Genomic DNA, 23893 nt, shown 5'->3' on the forward strand with positions numbered 1-23893 from the left:
GTTCCAATCTGCATGATCTGAATTGCCCATCATATGTACTGAAATACTACATTTAAGTAATATTTAAATTGGGTGGTTACAGGTGCCTTGAAAAGTCCACTCCCATGTGGTTATACAGAGCAGAATGGTGCACTGTGAAGGGAGTGGGATGTGTATGTCCATTCCATCCTAGCATGATGGGTGCAACAGGCTGGAACATCTGAACTGGACCTATTTCTCTATGGGAAACTGGAAACTAGTTCTGTGAATGGAGCTAGGAATCTGTAATAGAATTCTCAGTGCCTTGGCCAAACTATAATTCCTGCACTGCTTTGGTGGAAGTCACAGCAGTTAATAAACTGGTATACAGTTCCAGTGTACAGTGGGCCCTCAGTATCTGTGGAGGGTCTGTTCCAAGACAACCCGTGGATACTGAAATTCTACTAACCCTAACCCCTCCTCAGCCTTTCTATATGTAAATAAACAAATATTACAGAAATATCTCTCAAGTCTCCATGCTTTTCACGTTACAAGATAATTGACCCTGTAAGGCTGCCATAGAATCTCCTTTTATTTGGGGTAAATGCAAAACATGTATTTCAGGACATAGCAGAATATCTCATTTCAAATCTCAATCCTTTTTATTCTCGAATTCTGCTTTTCTAGTCTTGACAAGTAACAAATAAGAGCACAAATGAATGAAGCTTGTTCATCTTTAATTTCAGCTCCTCCTGTATAAATCATTGGTGGCCTGAGTGACTCATGAGGCAAAACTTTCAATTTCAATGGGAGCAAAAATGTGTGGCACTTAAAGGATGTGCATTGCCTTATGGGCATTGTTAATACTAGTGATTTATCTCTCTTCCCTCCCCACCTTTGTCTGACACACATGTTTTAAATTGAGTCTTTAATCTTTATTATTCTTGCTCTAGAGGCTTTAAGAATGCTTAATAGTCCTGTTCTTTGTCAGCTAACCTCCAGGTTGAAGTAAACTAAGGCACACAACAGGCTGAGCCAGTTCTAGAGGAGCTCAAGGCCAGTCAACTCAATGCAGGAAACAAGTTTTTTTTCCCTTGATAGTGAGTTCCACCCATTGATCTGGTGCTAGATTCAGAGTTGGAAGGAACTCAAATGGATCATCTGGTACAACCTAACACAGGACAGCCTTGGTAACATGTTATCTATTCAGCTTTATATTTAAAGATGTCTAAGGGTGCAATCCTAACCAACTTCGCAGCACTGGCATAGCTATGCCAGTGGGGCATGTGCTGCATCCTGCAGTCAGGGGGCAGTCATGGAGGCCTCCTCAAGGTAAGGCAATGTTTGTTCCCTTGCCTCGGAGTTGCATTGCCCTTATGTCAGTGCTGGAAAGTTGGTTAGGATTGTGGCCTAAGAAAGGAAATTCAACAACCTCTGGGATAGTCTGTTTGCATAAAAATATTCAGTTAGAAGGTATTAGATTTAGTTCAACATCACCCCTGAAAATTAAACTCAGTTGCTTCAATTTACCATGAATTTAGCATGTGCTTGACTGCATCCATGCATATAATCCTCTAAAATATGGTTTTCAAGATTAGCTTTGACAGATTAGCTTTGACATCACCTGTTTGGGGTGATGACTGATTCCGGGCCTTTCCTTCTTTTCAATAGAGCATCAATCCTTGCATACAAGTAAAGGCTTGTAGCCTTTCCTTGCCCTTTCTCATCTCCCCCCCCCCCACTTTCCCTCCTCTGTCCTTTTTTCTACAGGCAAGCTGTTACTAAATATGTTCTTGAGCAGGGGGTGAGTGTGGTTGGCGACAGTAACCCTAGAGTCACTAGTCAAAACAGGTGATTCAGTTTGTGGGTGGAAGGTACTTTCTGGTAGTTTGGGATTCAAGCTAAAAAAATGATGTGATGGAGGCTGCTAGACTGTTGCCACCAGGGCTCTTTGTTGGGCCCTGATTCAAAAGAAGCTGAATCAGCTCTTTTTTCCCATGTGCTTGCCAGGGAACATCCTCTATGATTCCCCTTCCTTTCTGACATGCCTGGGCCAGCACTGGAAAATCTATTGATAAACACAGTCATGAAGACTAAAGCCGCCATCCTCTGAAAATTGGAGAAGTCACTTCTAAAACAGACACTTCTCCCCATGCCAGGTTATCACATAAGGCCCTGATTTCCATTATACCATTTACTCAGATAAGATCACTCAGATAAGAGCCAGTAAGTAGAGCCATTTTGGTGGCCCCTTTGGAATGCTGTTCTTTGAGGCCTTAAGACCTTTGTATACCAGTTAAGGGTCTCTTTCTCTCCCCCTTTAAAGTCAGACTATGGGCGCAATTCTAACCCCTTATGTCAGTGCTTTCCAGCACTGACATAAGGGCAGTGCAGCTCTGAGGCCTCCGTGAGTGACACCCAACTGCAGGATGCAGCACATGCCCCATTGGCACCGCTACGCCAGTGCTGGAAAGCACTGACATAAGGGGTTAGGACTTTGCTCTATGTTTGTTAACTCTGTTTTTATGGCCTTCACATTAATTGCCCTGAGGACGTGGAGGTGGAAAGAAATTCACACATTATAAATAAAAAAACAAATATCAGCTTTGTGAGAAATAAAAACTGTGTACAAATGAACAACTACATCCTGGGCCCAGTGAGACTGCCGTAGCTCCTTTAAATCCTAGCACAAGAGTTTTTACCACAACAGATACAAATCTTTAGAAGCCAGAGTTAAATCTTCCTAGGAAATGCATCTGTGGCAAGCAAGGTTGGCTTTTCAAGCCACGACTTGCTTACCTAGCAAAAATGTGTCTGTGCAGTGTCTCCTCTTAAGCTTCCTGTTTGCTTAATGCTTTCAGTCTTACAAGAAACACCAAAAAAGGAATTTGGATTTACCTGAACAGGAGTGCTGTATGGGAAGTCTATCTTCTCATTGTTGTGGAGAGCTACAGAAGGGTTGCTGGAGCTGATGAGCACAGGCGAGCTGATTTCTAGAGTCTGCCGCCCTGTGGGTGAATGGACCATCCTATTGAGTGTATTTAAGGCAGTTGTGATAGAGAATTGTTTCATGCTCTTCCTCCTAGAGTCAGGACCTTTGCAGAAAGTGGGCAACTCCATGCCTTTGGCTCTGGGCAAGGATTTTCGCAAAGGTGAAGCATATTTCAGCTGGGAAGATGAGTAACTTTTACTTGTTTGTAGAAGTTGCTGTGCTGTTGCATTTGGCTAGAAAGAAAAAAAAAGGCAGACGTGGATTTGTTGTTACTGAAGCTCAAAGATTCTACGGTCCCAAACTCCAAGAATAATTTGATCTGGTATCTTCAGGATTGCTCACATGTAAGCTGTACCCTGTTGTCAACATGAGAAGACTTTTAATGTTAGTGATGGGGGAGCTGACATGGTGAACTGGACTTGGAAATGCTGATGCACTGCAGTTGTGGCTTGCCATGCCCTGGTTCAACCTAATTTTCAGAAGCTTTGGAAGCAGTGCTGGTACTAGATTGCTGCAGCTATGGGACAAAATCCTGCTGTGGGCCTACCATGCCACCTGCTGGTACACGGAGTAGTACCACTGCCACCCATATGTGGCATTCAGGGGTGTTCCCAACTGGGTGAGAGTGGTGGTCCTGGACAGTGTTGGGACCAGGGGGCACAAAAGCCCAAGGTGCCACACCTGTGGGGCCTGTGGAGACAGCACCACTGCACCCGCTGCTGCAGCACCGCTGCCACCTTTGCCCACCCTCCAGAGCCCTTCCAAAGGTTGGGGAGGCCCCACGCTGTGTTCACTGGCCCTCCAAAAACTTTCTGAGGCGTCCAGTGGGCTGTTAAACAGTACTCCTGTTTTCAAAAAACTGTAAATACTGTTTAACAGCCCTTCAGAGGCCTCAGAAGGATTTCAGAGGGCCACTGGATATCGCGCAAGACTCCATAACAGAGGTAAGTTTCCTCTCTGGGGTTGGTGGCATTTTGCAATCCTGTGCCCCTGGGCAGCACAGGGGCCAGGTCCACAACTGCTGGGTGAGTCCTCTTATAGACAATAATCCCTCTAAAGGGTTCACAACAGTGCGCAAACCCCTTCAGATGCTGTGCTGGAGCCCTGCAGCATTTCCGGACATATTGTGATGATGTCACACATCATTGCTGGACTTCAGGAATGCTGAGCTCTAAGCTGCAAGAAGCTCGCCTTCCCAGGGCTTTGACCTGTGTGGCCATATGGCTAACTGGAGCAGTGCTCATAGGTCCAACCTGACGTCACTCTGTTTGCAGGACATGATGAGCTGTGATTTAGATTTGTAGTATTCACAAGATTATGCCCCAAGGCATCTGAAAAGCCAGGCTGCTATTTTTTTCAGTATTCTTTAACCCACATGTGAATCAGCATCATCTACATTTGGACTCCTTTCCAGGTTGGCTTTAGAGAACTTAAATAGCACACCAGAATTACCAGAGCTCTGCAGGGCTGGGGATGATCAAAGTGCAGCATTGCCTTATCCTGGCCTGAAGGTGCAATCCTAGACACACTTACCCAGGAATAAGTACTATTAGACTCAGTGGGGCTTACTTCTGAGTAGACACACGTAAGATTGCACTGTTAGTTTTCACTTTCCAAATCTAGCATTTGCAGTATCTTCGAGATTCCTCTTGTTGTCCATAATGACAAGCCGGCACTGGGAGGGTTAAAGTAGCTGTAAGCCTTGAGGGTGTAAAGAGGGTGCCAGCATTGTTCCTGCTCCTGCCATGCCAGCCTGGCAGGAGTGTCAGAGACGCTCACTATGGCCAGAGCCAATACACACCCACACACGCATCCTCCTCTCCCTCCCCCAGCAGTGCTTTTGACAGTTTCCTCCTTCTAGTAGCTTCCTCCCTCCGCCTATGCGTCTTCCTCCTTCCAGCAACCTGGAGCCTCAGCAACCTGACAGTGACAAGATGATGTCATCACATCACCAAACTTTCAGGCTGGTGAGCTCTGCACTGGGTGACAGCACCCCCTTGACATCCCTGGTTATATATTTGTATTGTATTGGCAACCTTCAGTCTCGAAAGACTATGGTATCGCGCTCTGAAAGGTGGTTCTGGCACAGCGTCTAGTGTGGCTGAAAAGGCCAATCTGGGAGTGATGGTTATATATGCACAAGAGATAAAGCATTATTCTGGTTTTCAAAGTTGGCTTCCACTCATAAATACTACTTAACATTAGCATAGGGCATTGCATATATTATTTCGATAAAATCTTTACAATTTGTAAGGTAAGCAAGCACTGTTACTGTCATCTTGCAGCTGGGGAGCTGAGGCTGAGAGAGAGTGGCTTGCCTAAACCCTCCTGACAAATTTGCACCAAAGGTGAGTTTCCAATCAGCAAAGTCACAGTTCTGTCTTTTAGCACTATGTCTCAGCATTGTATGCAGTGCTTGTCCCAGCATTTAGCTATGGGGATGGGGAAACTCAACTAGTCCCTCTAACTTCCCTTCTTCAACAAACCGAATCACAAGCCAATTGTGAAACTGAAATTTGAAAGCTCCCTCCTCCCCACGCTAACCTTGTAATTCCATCACTTCTTACTGCTTAGAAAGCCCATTTCTGAGATGAAATGGTGCAAATACAAGTGTTGACAGGTCAGTGCTTTGCATGTGCTCAATACATTGCTCTTACCTCCACAAACAAGATGGGGAAAATTCCAGTTTTGTCACCCAGTTTGCCCTCTGCCCAGTTCTCATCCACTTGGCTGATTACAGTGATTATGTCCCCCTGAAAGGTAATAGATGGTTACCAACATTCTTGCCGGTGCTTGAGAGATAACAGATGGGTTTATCTTCTCTATTATTGCAAGAGATGAACCATGGTAACCCTGGCTTTTACACCATTAAAACATGAAATAATGCAACATACAATGACATTTGTCAGGTTAAGACGCTTAAACACTGGGAGGCACTTGCTCACTTTTTCTGTGCGGGATTTATTAGTCTCTCTCTTCCCTTTTCAAGGTTTCATGTAATTTTGCACTTAACTCTGTCTTGTTCTTTTTAAATGCCCTTCAGGTTTTTCTGCTCCTGTTGAACAAATCTATAGAACTGAATAGGGAGTTAATTCAACAACTACCATCACTGTTTTGACCACCAAAATGCATGAGTTGCAATGAAAGGCACACCTGCATTTTGCAAAACTATTTTGGCCCAGCGAAAGTGTAATAAAACCATATTGAGGACAATCTCAGCCCAGTACCTGCTTAACAAAATTTGGTCAAATACTGTAATTATTTAAGTTTTTTGACACCTATGCTTGATATGACCCAGGTTTAACTGAATGTGGCTCTCAGATTCATGTCCCATAACCTGCTTCCAAAACATGGTTGGGGATTCAGGACTCCACATGAGTCCTGTAATACAGCTGTGTTAGCTGCCACATGGTGAGAACATGAAATGTATGACACATTCCTCTACATTGTTTAGGATTCAAAGTGCTCCTTAGATTCTTGCAAGTGTACATTTATTTTTGATTCGATTTCTATCCTTCAGCTTAGCTAAGATAGTTGGGGCAGATCACTGTAAGTATAGGGCAAAACATTACTCTTAAAACAGGGTTGGTAATGTGTAGAGGGACAGTTTGGATGAACTCTGCACATCACAATTATGTTCAAGAATCCTGATGTGCCACAAGTGGGCAGGTTATGGATGCTCACAGTGCTAAAGAAGAGCCAGTGAATAATAAAAAAGTAAAACAGTCTGAAAAAGCAAGATTGGAAGAGCAAAAGCAAAGTATGAAGGAAGGATAAAATAAGAAATTCTTGGACCACCATATAAAATTCTACCCAGTCTCTTATTAATGAAGACAGAGTTTTTCTGGAAGACACATGAAAGGGCATGCACTCTATGGGGAAAAAGAAACAGTCTTGACTGACCTTTTATGAGGTTGCCACTGGGTACCTTCTGGGATCTGAGTATTGTTAAGAACAATCTCTCATATATCTTTCTCCATTACCCTTGCTTAACATCTGAAGATCTGTTCTGTGATCCTCCGTCTTGTTGGTGGCCTCAGAAGAGAGGATCATTTCAATTATAGTGCCAACTTTCTAGAATTCTATCACAGGAAGTCCACCTGGCCTCATAGTTATTAACTTTTCCATGCCTGGTAGACATTTGACTCTTTAGCTTGGCCTTTGGGAGCTGATAAAAAGATATTTTACAAGGCTAGAAAGACACAGGGCCAATCCTATCCGACTTCCCAGTGCTGGTGCAGCCGCAATGCAGCCTTGAGGAAAGGAAACAAACTTTCCCTTATCTGGAAGAGGCCTCCATGATTGACCCCCCCCACCACCACCGGATGCAGCTCATGTCCCATTGGCATGGCTGCACCAGAGCTGGAAAATTGGGTAGGATTTGGTCCACAGTACAAATTCCAACAAAAACTAAAAATGACTCCTGGCTATTATTCTCAATGGGCCCCATAGGTCTAATTAAGAATAAAACCTGTGATAGAGTAGAAATTCCTGTCTTTGTTTCTACTTTTTCTTTGGGGAGGGGGAAAGAACACTTAGGTGTCCAAACACAGCCATGAAAAATTGATTTTCTCCCATTTTTTTATGGGCAGTTCTCATTTCTGTCCAAGGAGAAATTTCAAAACAGTTTTTCAGCGTGAACCAGGAAGTGACCTGTACAGACAATGAGATCTGGTCTTATATCTCTCTCTAGTCTTCTTATATCTCACTGTGGGCAATTGTTGATTTCTGTTGTTGATTTTATTGATTTTACCTGCTGTTATACCATTGGCATTTCTGTTGCTGCTAAGTCTTCTGCTTTTCTGCTCTCAAGTTTCACTGGCTATATTGTTTTCAACATTTTAACTAGTTTACCTTTTTATTCTTGCTTTGATTTACTTGAAAAGACAGTGGGTGGAGGATCCGGTGTCTGCCCTTAGGCAAGCAAGAGTTTGGGGGAGGGAGGGGAACCAGCTTTGGTCTCCAGAGGCTTCCCAGCTTGGGGATGCAGGTTGGTAAACCCTCAGGCTTGAATTGTGACACCAACCTTACAGGCTGCCCTGCTTGAGGCAGGCAGAGCAATTCAGCTTCCTTGACCCCTTTACACAGAGGCTGGCAGTGATGAAGCTGGCAGAGCCGCAAGTTGACCCTAAGTTTGAAGACAGGATGGTTATGCCCAAAGGTGGGCTTTGGCAGGTAGCTCTTTTCCTGCACCAGAGGGTGGTGTGCCATGGGCAGGACTCTGCTGCATTTACCAATTGCTGTTTCACTTAAAAAACAAAAACAAACCAAAAAATAGCCCTAATTTCTACCCCCAAAATTCTGTGTCACATATGTTTATGTGGGAGAGTACCTTGGGCAATAGATACATACTGAAAAACAGGATCTGTTTAACTACTATTTTGCAAGGATGTTTGGAAGTTGTTTTCATCACAGTCCCAGTCAAGACATAGCCTGACTCATGAAATTCTGAACTTCATAGAACCTTGTTTTTCTTTCATACCCTGCAGGAGGATCAGTCACAGGAGCATCCATTTGAAAAGTGTGAATGGAATTGCACCTGAATCCAGTTCACAGGGCTGGGACGAAACTCCTAAGGGTGACAAGAGTGAGTTCTGCAGGGATATCCTGCTATAGGTGGGTATGAGAAAAGAAGGCTACTTACTCTTTGGAGCTTTCAAAAGGAATTAGTAAAGCAATTGTTAACTTGCCTACCCCTAACCTGCAAAGGTGTTCTGTCATCATCAGCTACAAGTATGAGAATATATTTATTCTCCCCTTGCCGAAATGGTGTCTGCCTGTTTTATGCAAAACAGTAAATGCCAGGTTTGTTAACTGCTGCGGAAGTGGAGAGGAGCTTTATCTACTCCAATAGCAAATAAATAGAATGAGAAAGCACCAAAATGAGGACAAATAGAGAAAATAAAAAGGAGAACAAAACAAAAGCAGATGGCATGAAATTGAGGCAATGCATACAGCTCCCTGAACAATGGCCCCTTCTCCTGTGCTACTATCAGTGACATGGGAAGCCACTTTTACAAGCGTTGACACTGACCAAATGAGTAGCATTTATTTATTTATTTATTTATCCATCCATCCTATGGCATATAATACATGGACTTATACAACAATTAAACTAGATCAAATATCAATGTCCAGTTCATCCAGCCATTCAAGGACAGAGTTACCTTCTAGCAGCAGAGTAGCAGAACATGCCTCAGTGAATTTCTCTTCATTCTAGGTTGAGATGACAACTGGCTCTTTTATATCTGAGCCATTCCTCTACAGCCTCCCCCGAGCCCATCCTATACTCAACTGGGTGTTGGGAAGCATTCTTAAAGTGCGCTTTGGCCTCATCACTCAGTTTGCCATGTTGCAATCATATACCTGAAAGCTCAAGGCTTGGTCAATATTATTATGCTATGAGCCAGTTGCTTATTTAAGAATAATACTTGCCATTGGTATGGCACTACTTTCTGAGTGCAAAGTGCTTCACATGTATTACTGGGCAGTACTCCTTACAACAACCCTGTAAGGTAAGTAAGGATTATTAACTCCCATGTTGTAACTGGTTTGCAGAGGCTGTGAGAAAAGGGCCTGCAGCTACATACCAAGTTTATGGCAGAGGTGAGATGCAAACTAGGGAAGTTCTGATTTATAACTCAGGGCGAAATCCTGAGGCGCCCATGGGCCAGTGCAAGTCCCTTGCGCCGGCCCAGGAGGGCTGCAAACATGTCTTAAGTCACGTTTGAGCCTCCTTGGGAGGAAGCCTGGCCAGCGCTCAGAGGTGCGCTGGCCTGCAGAGGCTGACACAAGCCTTTGTGCTGGCTTCCTCGGTGAGCCTTGCATCGCCGAGGGGCGGGGAGGAGGCAGGATTAAGGCGTTCCTGGGCGGAGGGAGGGCAGGTGGTGGGTGGCCCTGGGGGTGGGTGGGAGGTGGGGATGGGATCCAGCACTTAGGCTGGATCCCAACCCTCATTCCCGGGGAGTTTGGAGCAGCGTGAAGCCGCTCCGCTCTTCTCGGACTTGTATCACCTCAGGAGGTGGCGCAATTCTGAGGAAACCCATTGGGGCAAAGGTAACTTACCCGGAAGTAAGGGATAAAGTTTCCTCTCAACTCTGGCTGAGCTGCCTTGGGCCCCTATCCTGCGCTTGATACAGCGCAAGCCTCTTGACTTGCCTGTTCCAGAGTGAGGTAGGATTGTGCCCTCAGTCTTCTATCCATTATGCTACCTACATGGCAAAGTATATCTCTTACCATTTGTCAGATGTTGTCAGACGTTGAGGAGCACATACTTAAGAAGAAAGAATGGCAGCCTTGTTCATTATGCTTAGTGCAAGTGGCAGGATTTTTACTACAAAAAGTTAATATAATTTTGTAATGCAAAATATGTTTAGGATATCTGCAGTGTGATGTAGAAAATGGAGTGGCTGCTTCTCAGAAGCCTGCTTGTGCTCTCATTCTCTCTTCTAACATCATCCTAAACCGTTTTCCATTATAACAAAATGAGACCTTGCCTGGAAAAATGACATTTCCAGTGTTCGAGGTTCTGGGTAATGGATATCTGTGCATAAAGATACTATCACTGGTTATGAAATTTGCTTTCCAACAGCCCAACATGTGAATTTACAGTCCTAATTTCATAATGTATCAGATGAAGCAAATATACAGCAATAGGTGACAGGATGGTGAGGCTAGTAGGTGAAAGCTGCGATTATGCTTGAATTGTATAGGCCTCAAGTATAGGGATACATTGATATAAGTATGTTTCTAGAGTGTTTTTTTTTCTCCAGAGGGAGCTGCACCCATTTAGGGCATGATCCTAACCCACTTTCCAGCACTGACTTAAGGGCAGTGCAGCTCCTAGGTAAGGAAACAAACATTCCCTTACTTTGAGGAGGCCTCCGTGAGTTGCCCCCAATTGCAGGATGCAGCACACGTCCCATTGGCACAACTATGCCAGTGCTGGAAAGTTGGTTAGGATTTGGGCCTTAAAGGAACTATCGTATTGTCCTGTCATCACTGACAGCACACATAAGAAAGGGGACCCAGTGAGTTTTCATGCTGGATGCTCCATGCTAATTTTCTGACAGGACACTTCACTGTAGCAAATCAGCTCATCTTTTAACCAAATGGTAATGCTGGTTGTGTGGGAAACTGGTTAAGATTGCAAACTGCAAAACTGACCCACCTGACTGACAAAAATGTATTAAGCCCTATGAAAACCAAAATGGAGCTACTACTCATGAGTAGGCAAGCCTGCCTTAGTTCACTTTGGAAGGTAGGCCGAGAGGAATGTAATGCCACCAGAATGGTACCAATCCAATGAATGCAGGCCACAAAAAAAACTCAGGAAGAAATATCTGCTGGGTCCCAGCCCTGCCTCCTGCTCCCCATCTGCCCTTGGGACTGCCCTCCATCTGCCCTCCCCACACCTGAGAATGCCTCCCTCCCGCCACCTCCCTGCCCACCCCAGACCCTTGCATCGGTGGAGCTCAGCCGACGCAAGATTCCCTGTCAGAGTCAGTGTGGAGGCTGAATTCAGCCTCTGCGGGCTGGTGCACGTTCCTGCGCCAGCCCAGCCGACTCTAGAGGAGGCACAAACGTGCTTTATGGCACGTTTGTGACCCATCTGGGCCAGCTCAAGGGCAAGCTAGGATTGCGCCCCTGGTCTCATAAAGCTAGGTGAGTCCTGGTGCTAAACCACTTGGGAACCACTCATCCTTCTATTGACTATACAAAGTTCGGCGGTCTTTGAAGGAAAGTTTTCACAATGGGAAGTGAAGCTAACACAGTGAGGGATAACAGAAGTATAGTAGGATCAACACAGACAGTGAAGTAATAGGTGCTCATGTGCAGGATGTCCCTAAGCCATGGGTAGCTAACCTGCAGCACAGCCATAGTAAGGAGGTTGTAGCTCAGTGGTAGAGAACATAACTTGTAAGTAGAAGGTCCCAGATTCAATTCCCAGCATTGTCAGGCAGGGAAGAGAAATATTTTTGAGAGCTACTGCCAGACAATGTCGAAATACAGTATTGAGCTGAATGGATCAACAGTCTGACTCAGTAAATAGTAGCCTCCCAAGTGGTACAGGTACCAGGAACATGTAACACACCTAGATGGGAGCAGTAGAGTCTATGGGTGTGGCTATGGGACTCCTGCTGACCTCTGTGGTGCTCTAGTGATCCCTGTTCCTGGCAGCCTAGAAGAAAAACTATTCCAAGGTGCACGTGGCTGTGTATACAGTATATACTATGGAATGCATTAAAATGCATATGGTGTATTGAACTTGTGGAAGACTTGTAAAAAGGGGTGGCCACCACTGCCCTACTCCTTAGTCATCCAAAGTTGCCATGAGTGGCAGTGATTGACACAATGAGCATAGTTGCCATTACCTTTTGCTATTCACTGTTGTGTCAAGTACTTATCCCTGATAGAGACTAGAGATTCTGGCCATGATAAATCACTGATAGAACATCTGAAATACTGTCAAGGTAACTGAGCATGCTGTAATGAGATCTCCCTCCTCGGCTCGTGAATGCCAAACTTACCTTGTGAAATGTCAGGCAGTCTGATTTTTCATTTTTATTCCTGGATTTCAGATCAAAGTTATAAAGTGCTCTGCAGAGGGGCAGTGGCTGCGGCAACTGTTTGATCACTTGCACGGAGTTTGTTGGGAAAACGCCGCTGACCCCATTGATCTCTCCTAGGTACCAGTTCTCATCCAGCTGGCGGTGCAATATAATGATGTCACCTTTGTTGAACTTCAGTTCTCCAGGGTTGTGTCCTCTATAGCTATACAAAGCTTTAGCTTGGGGAACCTGCAAATGAAAGATATGAGAGAAGTGAGTTTGCTCATGATCAGCTGATACAGTATTGAACAATGTGTGATTTGGAACCATTTATGTTTTCAAGATTACAGCTAGTAACATGGAAGCTGAAACAATGTCTGAGGTTCTCAAGCATCTTTAAAATGATAGGTTCTGAACTGGTAATTACTGATTTTACACCCCTATCTAATGCCACTGCTACCAATGAGTAACATAAATCCTTCTCAAGTGGTTTTGTGGGATTGAAGTCTCTCTCGTAAATGTAATGCGAGTCTCATACCAGCTTTAATTTAACAAAATTGTTTTGTTTGGGTTTTTACTGTTTCAGTTTAAAACACCTTGTTGTTTAGCTTTAGAAGCAGAAGTAAATATTAGGGAGTGCTTTAGTGAATACGGAATGTATGAGAAGAGCAGCCATCTTTAGATCTCAGTTCAACTCAGCATGCCTTGCTAAAACTCATTAGAAAAACCTTGTGCATAATCATAAATGGGGGGGGGGGATCCAAGTATAACTTGTCAGTATGGACTGTGTCTAGTTTCCAGCCCATCTGGGTTGAAGACTATTCAGGCACCCAAAGAGATAGTACAAATCAACCATTCACAGAAGCTTCTACTGCAAAGCTGGAACTATCCCCCGGTTCTTTCACATGGCCTTCTCATGCTGAGGCCTTCTAAGCATGCCTCTTAAAGAGGCAGTACACAACATACACATCTGTGCACTCTCTCTGTGTCTCTCAATGAAACCAGGGGACATGTTGAACTTTGACTAGATTGTGCCCTTATTTTCCATCCTATCTTTTACTTTCCATATTTGATTTTTCCAAGAATTTAACTAAGGACAGGATTGCAAAGGGCAAAGAGAAGGGATTAAAATAAAAAAGGCATAGAGCTTACAGGTAAGTGCACAGTTAAGAGAAAGATGTATATGCAATAAGAACCACAGGGTAGGACAGAGAATGTGTGCTCCTAGAAGTCCTAAATCAAACATCGACAAACCCTTCTAACCTAACAAAAGTTAAAAATAGTTTTTGTAATTGAAAGTTAAGGGGTTAATAGAAGCTGAGGTATGTCCCGCAATAGCAGATTCTGCTGCTGTTGCCTCCTATACACAACTGAGACAGTCCCTATACACAACTGAGATTGGAGAGGCACCTCCATTCCTTTCCCCAGCCTGCAGAGTTCCTACTTCCATTGAAATGAAGGAAGCAGCTTGTGTGCAGGAACATTTGTAAAACCTTTGCATTTATACAAGGGTTTTCTGGAGCAGGGCAACAGAATCCTGGCATTTCCTGAGTGGCCTGATTCCCAAAGACAATGGTAGTGCTTACACAAAGAACACAGTGCAAAGTACACAACACAATGATGATAGAAGCAGCTTGTACTGCTGACCTTGAAGCAGAATTGTATGCTTGCCAAGCAGGACAGAGTGAACCAGATCTGCCCTCGTTTCTGAGAAATGCCTACAAGTCATTGGCACGGTACAAGAGGGTTGGGTTTGTCCTTTATTTTTCCAACCTCTCCTTTTCGTTTGAACCCAAGCCAGTTCTGTGTTCTGCAAATCTGCTCTTCTGCTAGCCAAATGGCAGAAAAACAAAATGTACGGCCACCAATCAAAATGTCCCTGTTCAATGTGGATTTGAATCCCTGTTTATCAGTTTCTGGATTTTCTGTTTTGGACCATGCTGGGTTTGATATTTCATCAGGGGCTACTCCATATAAAATCAGTGTGGGAAGAATTTTACTGGAATCAGGAGAGTCAAGAAAACTTCTTTTTAAACAAGTTTTTTTTTCCTTTTGCCACAATCTTCAAAGTAAAGTGACTGTTGGGTTAAAATATCTACTTTACTGACCCGAATCCTATTTTATTCACTCCAAAACTTTCAATTTAACATACAATAGACCCAGATCATTTAGATTGCTGGAGCAAACCCATGGCCTTCATTGGATTCACTGTTCCTTTTGCAACTACAATCTGAGAGCAGCCGTGCAGTTTTTCCTCTCCAGAAGAAGCATAGCAGTGATAAGCAGAAAGGTACTGTTCAATGCACAGTGGCTCCAAATATGCGACACACACTCCACGTGAATCAAGCAGAGAGAACAAGTAGATCAGAAAATGAGCTTGCAAGTGCCAGGAAGTGACTTAATGATACAGACTGGTGGAAACACTGGGCAGGATTTGAGCCCTTCTGACATTCCTCATGAAAGCAAATGGACGTGCAGCTTTACACCGACAGGTTTACAGAGGACGAGCTAAATGGAACATTAAATTGCTGACTGAAATATAAACTGGCTGCGAAGTTGGGACTGCTAGATGGAACGTTCTACCCACAATACATCACTGTATGACTATTTAAAAATTAGGCAAATTCAGCCATCAGAATGGGTTTTTCATACCGTGCTTGTAAGCACCCCAGACCTGCTTGTATCCACCCCATGCCTGGCTACTGCTGGGAAGAGAACACAGAAACAGATTGGAAGGCAAAGGCCAAAGCCAATTCTTCAGTATAGGGGGCCTGTTGACTCAGCACATAATTACAGAATGTTAAAATTGGAAGGGACCACGGAGGTCACCCCTGCTCAACACAAATGGCCAAAGCATCCCTGACAGGTGGCCATCCAATCTCTGCATGAAAACCAACAATGAGGGAGAGCCCACTACTGTACAGGGCAAACTGTTCCAGAACTGGACAGATCTTACAGTTAGGACATTCTTTCTCCTGTCAAGACTAAATCTATACCCCTTTCAAGCCATTGATTCAAGTCCTGCCCTTAGAAGCTACAGAGAGTAAGTCATCCTCTTCCTCTGTGTGAAGCATGTTCTACACTGCCCTTGTGGTCACCATGTGGTTACAATGAAATCAACCTAAGTCAAATGAAACAACAACAAGATTAAAGGATATGTACAGAACTGTCTGCAGTGAATCTGATTCATAATGTACAGCTTTCACCCTGGTCCACCACCAGCTCCTTTCCTTTCTGTACATTCTGTGTCTGACATTGGTGTTCATATATGGCACAACCAACTTTTTCTCATACATACGTGGCTACTGTATTAGAAATCTCTCTACAGCCAGAAGCATGGCAGTATTATGACCCTGGCATCTGGCCCTTTAAGTATAGAAAAAGAAGGGGAAAGGAGCATCTGCATTGTATGAGCTCAGTGAGGTTTTCCTTATTTTATGGCTTTGCGGTTTCACTTTTGCATATTTTTGCAAAATCAGTTATAGTTCATGCCTCGTTATCCACTGGGGATGCGTTCTGGAACCCTCTGTGGATTAAAAAAAAATCCGTGGATACCAAATCAGTGGAAAAATGGCTTTAAAGATCCATTTCCAGGTTTATTGCTCCTCCATTGTCTCCCAGAATGCATTGGTAAAGACGCTATACCGCATTCAGCCACTAGATGAAGTGAATAATGGAATTAATGGAATGAAATTATGACTGAATGCGGTATAGTAGTGGTTTCCAACATTTTTTCACTTGCATACCTCTTGGCAGCCCATTTCCATAAATTTTACCCCTTATATTAGCCCCGCAAGGAATTCTAATACCAGCCCGACAAGGCATTCTCATACAGACCTGCCTTTTCTGGCATTATTCAATTCTTTTTCAAGTACCCCTAAAGGTCCTGGCAAGTACCCCTGGGGTACACATACCCCAGGTTGGGAATCACTAAGATATAGTGTCTATACTGATGCATTCTGGGGTTACAATGGAGGAGCAAGAAACCCAGAAGTGGGTCTTTAAAGCTATCTTTAACCCCGAGAAGCTTGCAACGAGTGCTGTTTAACAGCACAAAGGCAGGAAATGGAATTTTTACAATTTTTTTTCCTTGTTACAAGGCATTTAAAGATGGACCTCAGTATCAGTGGTGAGTCAAGACAGTGGATGCCAAATCAGTGGATAATGAGGATAACCTGTACTGGAGTTATTGGTTAATGGAGGAACCACAGAAAAGTTACTGGGGGAACTTCCTGAAGGACAACCCAAAGAGAAAGTGGGATATTATCTTATAGGAGAGCTATTTTAAAATCCTAAGCGCAGGTTAAGATAAATTTCTTTAAGGAAATAAATGCATTTAAGGAAATAAAAAGAGCACAACAATAATTTTGCCCATTTGACCACACACACTGTCAAATGTATTGAAACTTGTTTCATGGTTTTTCTACCTTCTTGGATGGTGTGCCCCAGCAATATGTGCAGACTGTGCTTTTACAAACTGGAATTTTGAAAGAGATGGCCAGAGACTAATAAAATCTTCAGTGATCACCTACAAAGAGTATCATCTGAGATCATTCACAAGTTGGAATTTTAGTCTTTCAGGGATAGTTGTATCCTGACTTGCCACTTCTCAATATTTGAAGGAGACAGTGAGAGCCATTGAGTTCCTGCAAAAAATTGCTAATATAAATCAGAAAATTGCTTGCCTGTAAAAATTTGCCTGTAAGTTCATTTTGCCATTGGTCCTTTCTTAATCCTAGTAGTGTAAATATATTAAAAGAGAATGTTGCAGTTGCTCTTCTGTTGTATAATAGTAGAATTATGTTATATAAGTATATGAAACTACCTGCCCTTTAATATCTGAGAGGGAGGCTCTCTTGCACGGCCCACTAAGATTAGGTTGGTAGTGAGATGGCCTTCTTGGTGGTAATCTTCACCCTGTGAAACTCCCTGCCACGTAATATGCATCTGTCTCTCCCCCTTTGCTGTCTTCCACCAGAGATGTGGTAGAAGACCTGTCATTATGGGTGACAAAACTTGGCTTTTTCAGCAGGCATTTCCTGAATTTCTGTTATCCCCTTTGATTATTTTGCTGATTTGTCATGTTCCTCTTTTTGTAGCTATTGGATTTTATTTAAGAACATAAGAACAGCCCCACTGGATCAGGCCATAGGCCCATCTAGTCCAGCTTCCTGTATCTCACAGCGGCCCACCAAATGCCCCAGGAGCACACCAGATAACAAGAGACCTCATCCTGGTGCCCTCCCTTGCATCTGGCATTCTGACATAACCCATTTCTAAAATCAGGAGGTTGCGCATACACATCATGGCTTGCACCCCGTAATGGATTTTTCCTCCAGAAACTTGTCCAATCCCCTTTTAAAGGTGTCTAGGCTAGATGCCAGCACCACATCCTGTGGCAAGGAGTTCCACAGACCGACCACGCGCTGAGTAAAGAAATATTTTCTTTTGTCTGTCCTAACCCTCCCAACACTCAATTTTAGCGGATGTCCCCTGGTTCTGGTGTTATGTGAGAGTGTAAAGAGCATATCTCTATCCACTCTGTCCATCCCCTGCATAATTTTGTATGTCTTAATCATGTCCCCCTTCAGGCGTCTCTTTTCTAGGCTGAAGAGGCCCAAACGCCGTAGCCTTTCCTCATAAGGAAGGTGCCCCAGCCCCGTAATCATCTTAGTCGCTCTCTTTTGCACCTTTTCCATTTCCACTATGTCTTTTTTGAGATGCGGTGACCAGAACTGGACACAATACTTCAGGTGTGGCCTTACCATAGATTTGTACAATGGCATTATAATATTAGCCGTTTTGTTCTCAATTTATTCTGAATTGCATTGATTGCTTTTCATGAGATCTATAAATCATCTTTGTCCTCTTTGCATCCTGCTTTCTTTAGCATACTGATGGTAGATTCATCCTTTCCACTGCAAGTTGTGTAGCTTTGCTGTTGCTTTGAATAACATTTCTGCTTTGTAGAGTGCTGGACAGACTTTAACTTGGTGGTTCCTGCAACAGCTTCTAGGCGATAAGCTACCATTATTTAATATAAAGTTACTCTATTTTTCAGAAGAGGAACAGGACTGTGAAATAATTACCTTGCCAGATGTGCCAAGGTCATATATGGCTCTATGAGCAAAGGGATGTTTAATTCCCTCCAGTTTTCCACAACTTCCTATGATCTTTTTCAAACAAAAAAGCCTCTGTGCTCAAGCTTTGACTCTCTGGATGCAGATCAGTTTGAAGCAATCGTGGTGAGAAGCAGGATCAAAGCAGGATCCTTTCCTCCTTTTCAAGTAGAAAATGCTGAAGAAAGTAGAAACAGTAATTGCTTCCGCTTTCACTGCTCTCCAGAAAGGCCCAACACTCTTCCTCCATCTGCAGTTTCTAAGCCAGGGCATCTACTCTTTCTTTAAAAGCCAGTTTGCACCCAGGAGTGGCATAGACTAAATATATAGTCAGCACCAGAAATGCCAAACTTCCCACCTCCCATGTTTTAGATACCAGATTGATATTAACTGTTCATGCCAAAGACAGCAGATGCAAATGCCTCCTGCTTTTTATAGCTTCACTGTAATTTCCAGAGGCCTTAAGCCTAACCTTCACCTTCTTGCATTTTTCAATTTAGGAGAAGAATCCATGGGAGAAGAATCCATGTACAATAGCTGGCAAGGAAGCTTCTTTAAAGCATCAGGAAGTCTGAACCAGAGTATTAAGATATGGCATAGCTCCTTACATTGCTCTTCTGTATTTGTTAGCATCGAGTGTTTCAAATGGGACTGATGCCATCAGATGAAAACTAAATACTGTTAATGAAGAAACACTAAAAGTTTCTAAATGTTGCACAACAAAATACTGTCTGCAAAATCTACCATTTATGGTCTGATCCTATAACAGTATGGTGCGCAGGACATATCTGGCTGAAATGCCTGCCCTTTCCTAGGACACCTATTGTACAGCATAATTCTACAATATCAGGCCAAAATCACAAAAACTGTGGCTCAGATAACCATCATCACCTCCCAAGGTACAGGGAAGGGGGGAGGGAATGTAGTGGTGCTCATTGTTGAAAATATGTCCTGAATCACACTGAAAATGATTACTTTTTAAAATCTAACTATTTTTCCATTTAAGTACCACTAAATTGCTCACACAATGATTCACTGTTTCCAAATTGCCCTCCCACAATCCAGCACCAATCCAGCCTGTCAAAAAGGAAGCTGAGAGCACAGGTTTTGAAATACTGATTCTTGAAAACGGCACTGTGTTTAACAAAACTGAAAATCCAGAAAATGTTTGAATTTAATCCTTCTCACTAGCTTGCAAATGCTGTAGCTGTTTCATATACATAACCTTTAACCTTTGTTTGACCTGCTGATTTGATCAATGTCTTTGGTTCATATTTTGTGGTTTTAGTTGTCATTCCTACAGCCAAATCCTAACCTGCGCTAGGCTGAGTGGGCTACGCTGTATCCAGTGCAGATTATTTCCCCCTTATCCTGCATAGCACTCCAGTCACTCCAAGGGGCTGCTTGGATCTGAGCCAGCAAAATTGCTGGCGTAAAGCTGAGCAGCCCATGTACTGCTGCTCAGGCCAGGGAGGGCTGGGGGTTAGGATATGGCCTGTGCTGCCATAGCTGGTCCCACCTCCCTTCCTCCTGGGCCTGATCCGCCTCCCAGAGCACCCCCTCCTCATTCCCGTTCCACCCTCCCATCACCCTCTCCCACCCTCTGTGTCTGTCTGCCCAGGATGGTACAAACTTACCCTATCCTTGCGCCAGCCTAACTGGCTCAGAAGTCATTGCAAACATATTTTATGGCATGTCCACAACACTTGTAGGCTGGCACAGGGGGCCTGTGCTGGCCTAGAGGGTGCTTAGGATTGTGCTCCTAGCCTTTGAAATCATTGCATTGAAAAGCAATTACAAATCTTTGTTAAAAAAAATACTGCAGAATATGCATTTGCATTAGGTATATGAAAAGAAAATCATGCAAACTACAAAGCTAAAGTATTTGGTAGATGTTTAAAGATGAGTGAGAAAGATGATTGAGTGAGCGAGTTGTGATCGCATACAGTTTTTCCTGATGAAACTGTGCAAACTTCTAAGTTGGACACGATTCTTTGTCCAGGTGGAACAGAAATGGTAACCTAAGATGAGTTTACAAAACTAGTGAAATAAATAGTAAATAAGTAGTAAGCTTGGCACACCTCATACTTCATTAGCTAACTGCCGGGGGGGGGGGGTAAGGTTAATCAATGACAGCTGATCTATGACAGATTTTGGCTGTGTTTGCACTGGCCCAAATCCACATGCTGGTTGGACATCAGTTGCATGCCAGTGTGTGAATGACCAACATGATCTACACTGCAAGATGAAGCTGATTTAACACACTGATATACGTACAACCAACAGTTTTGATATCAGGTAATTTTTATACCATACAAGTTCTGGCTGAAGAACTGTGGTCTGTTCCTAAATAAAAAGGTGCTGGGGTGCAAGCCTGTCTAGAAACCATACTCTAGAATTCAGCTCTTTAATCCTTGAATTTCATTCTGATTATTGGTAGCAACAAACTCTGTGCATGCACAAAGTGCCAACAGGACAGGGAAGCAAGCATATAATCGTCCCCTCCAGTTTTGTCCGAAGACACTCTTCTTCATGATTCTTTCACATGTTGGCAGCAACTGTTACCCTGCACATGCCTGATCTCGTCTGATCTTGGAAGCTAAGCAGGGTCAGGCCTGGTTAGTACTTGGATGGGAGACCACCTGGGAATAGCGGGTGCTGTAGGCTTATACCATAGTCTTTCGAGACTGAAGGTTGCCAACCATCCAGCACAAGCTCTGACACTGAAAACACAAAGTAGAGGTAAGCCCTGGCCCTAGTTAAAACCAGTAGTCCTACAACATCCAGCTGTCAGTCTGTCCTCCCTTCCACAGTATTCCCTTCAGGACCTGCAGTAGCTGACAGACATGTTTTCATACTGGCAACAATTCCACTACATATATGAGATAGGCTCTTGTAATACAGCATCAAAAGCTGGAGAGGTGTCAAGGTTAAGAGTGATTGCTATGACCCAGGAGGTCTTTGGGTTTTGAATGCCAACTCAGCCATTAATTTGCTGGGTGGCCTAAGGTAAGCCATTCTCTCACTCCCTCATTTGCAAAGTGGGGATAATGATTACTGCGGTAACATGCGTGGGTGTAATTTGACACTATAAAATATTGTTATTGTTATTATTATTGTAATGTGAGTATATCTCTGTCCTTGTTACATGCAGAGGAAATTATCATCCTAATGGAAAATAATTTCAAAGAGGACTTGTGTGCTTATTTCTCAAGTTACTTCACATAGTTATTGTCACAGTGCTGACAAGTCCAGAGAGAGACAAATAGTGCTTTCATGTGGCATCATGTTTCTCTAAAGGTTGCTGATGGACACCACAAATAATTTACACAGTAGCATGGCTAGAGAACCTAGCGCTGCAGCAGGCAAATCAGACCATCAGCCCGGAACAGCTGATTATGCCTTCTGCAGACAGAGCAGTGTGGTGTCAGGAGGGGGTCCACCCTGGCTACACCAGTTTTTCACATGAGATTGCTTGTTGCCTGTCACTCCTTTCCTCCATCTCTTGCCATGTTAGGGAGATGGTAAGCAGAAAGGTACCTCTTCAGTGGTGGTGACCCATCTGTTGAATACTCCCCACAGTGAGATTTCTGAGATACCGTCATGAGGGTATTTTGAAGAACATTGGATCAAAATTGTCTGCACAACACTTCCAGATAGCCTTCACTGAGTGAGGTCTGTTTTCAGTGTGTTTCTTTGATTTATGTTCTGGAAACAAACACCAAAAATAAATTGTGCACTGTGTTAATTTAACACGTTGTGTAAGCATCTAAAAAGATTTTCTCATATATACATTTTCAGTATTTGAACTGAAATATTTGAATAGGAAAAAGATTCACTGAAGCCTTTGGCAACATACCACAGACCTCCTTCCCACAGTAACCAAGCTCAAATACAACTGAAACAGCCTTCTATGATTCCCTGTCTACCCCTGTCTCCAGTCCCCTCCCTCCCTCCCTCTGTTGTCTTCCCTTGTCAAGAAGTAGACTGTACTCCCATTGGGGAAGGAAGCTATCTTTTCATTCTACATAAACAGATGCCCAGGTACGTGAATTCAGGCATGTGTAGCACAGCAACATTCTGGCAAACAACTGACTACATATACAGTGGTGGTCCTGCTAGCTTTCTTCCTGGTTCAACTGGCTAACCAGCGCTTCACGCACTTTCCACATGTCCTTTTGCCAGCTAGCTGCCTTCTTCCTGGTTTCCTGGCTCTGCAAGGCATTCTGGGACACAACCCAGCTGTCATTAGCAGTTGCCCTGACAGCAACGGATGTGCCTTAATGATATGTTTGCAGAACATGTCCCCATAGTTAAGCGGTGAATACGACTGCAGCCTTAACGTGTGATTTACATGTTTATATTTTCAAACAACCTGAAGGCTTTCTTTAGAAATAATTTTTGCTAAAACATTGGTAAATATTTTAAGCCATGACAATTCAATAGCAATGCACTTTCCTTATACAGTTTGTATACTGGAAAAGGAAAAAAAAAAGACCTGAAAGCCCTGGAAACATGTCAGTAGCCAAGTTTTAAAGCACAGAAAGGGGTTCACTTAGTTTACTTGGCTATTGCCCTTTGGGTAAATTCAGAGAGATAATTTGTCCTAGCTAATAAGTAGAAGGAGGCCATGCTGAGTATGTTTAACCACAACTGAGTCTGTCTGTAATGAAAACAGTCTCATCTTTCAGCATCTGAGGCAACTGGTAGAACTTTAAACACTTAGCAAAGTATTGTGTAAAATGCTTACTGATCGATTTTGTATTCACATATGGATCTTAAAAGCACTGAGAGATTTGAATCCACATGACCATCATGTGATATGATTTACAGAAGGAGAGGAATTTCCCCGAGACCCTCTGCTACAAGAGGCAATGTAGGAGAACAGAGAGCCTGAGGGTGCCAGGGGCCTGAAGCCCACCCCAACCTGTGGCTGGAAGGACCCAACCCTTACAAACTTGGGTCTGCTACTGAGCCTCCAAATGGGTTGAGACCTATGCCTCCTCTGCTGCCCAATCTCAGGAGTAGGAAGGCGAGCCTCCGTGTGAAAGCCAGGGAGGAGCAGCCTGCCCAGGGAAGGTCCCAGTCCAGAATCCATGCCCAGCTAACAGTGACAAAACCCCACTGAGGGATGACAGGATCCCCATTCCTTTGTTTATGTGAGTCCTTCCCCTTGCATCATTTATGCTGAACTGTAATAACATAGGAACACTAGAACACACTCTGTGCTTGCCTTCTACTAGTTGGAACATGGCCTACACAAGCCCAGTTCA

The 23893-nt window shown here is 43.6% G+C and overlaps 1 protein-coding gene and 1 pseudogene across 1 annotated transcript in view; one reads left to right on the forward strand and one right to left on the reverse strand.

The window, feature by feature from the left end:
• The window catches only part of SH3RF2 (SH3 domain containing ring finger 2), an 80861-nt gene that overhangs the window by 28160 nt on the left and 28808 nt on the right, over positions 1–23893 (reverse strand). The window contains exons 2-4 of the mRNA XM_066617333.1: positions 12481–12750; positions 5608–5703; positions 2857–3183 (exon numbers count right to left, since the gene is read on the reverse strand). Coding sequence (XP_066473430.1) covers positions 2857–3183; positions 5608–5703; positions 12481–12750 — 693 coding nt within the window. The remainder of the gene's footprint in view (positions 1–2856; positions 3184–5607; positions 5704–12480; positions 12751–23893) is intronic.
• On the forward strand, positions 21168–21287 carry LOC136642434 (5S ribosomal RNA; annotated as a pseudogene).

Source organism: Tiliqua scincoides, chromosome 2 (genome assembly GCF_035046505.1).
Source record: "Tiliqua scincoides isolate rTilSci1 chromosome 2, rTilSci1.hap2, whole genome shotgun sequence".
In the NCBI taxonomy this organism is placed as follows: domain Eukaryota; kingdom Metazoa; phylum Chordata; class Lepidosauria; order Squamata; family Scincidae; genus Tiliqua; species Tiliqua scincoides.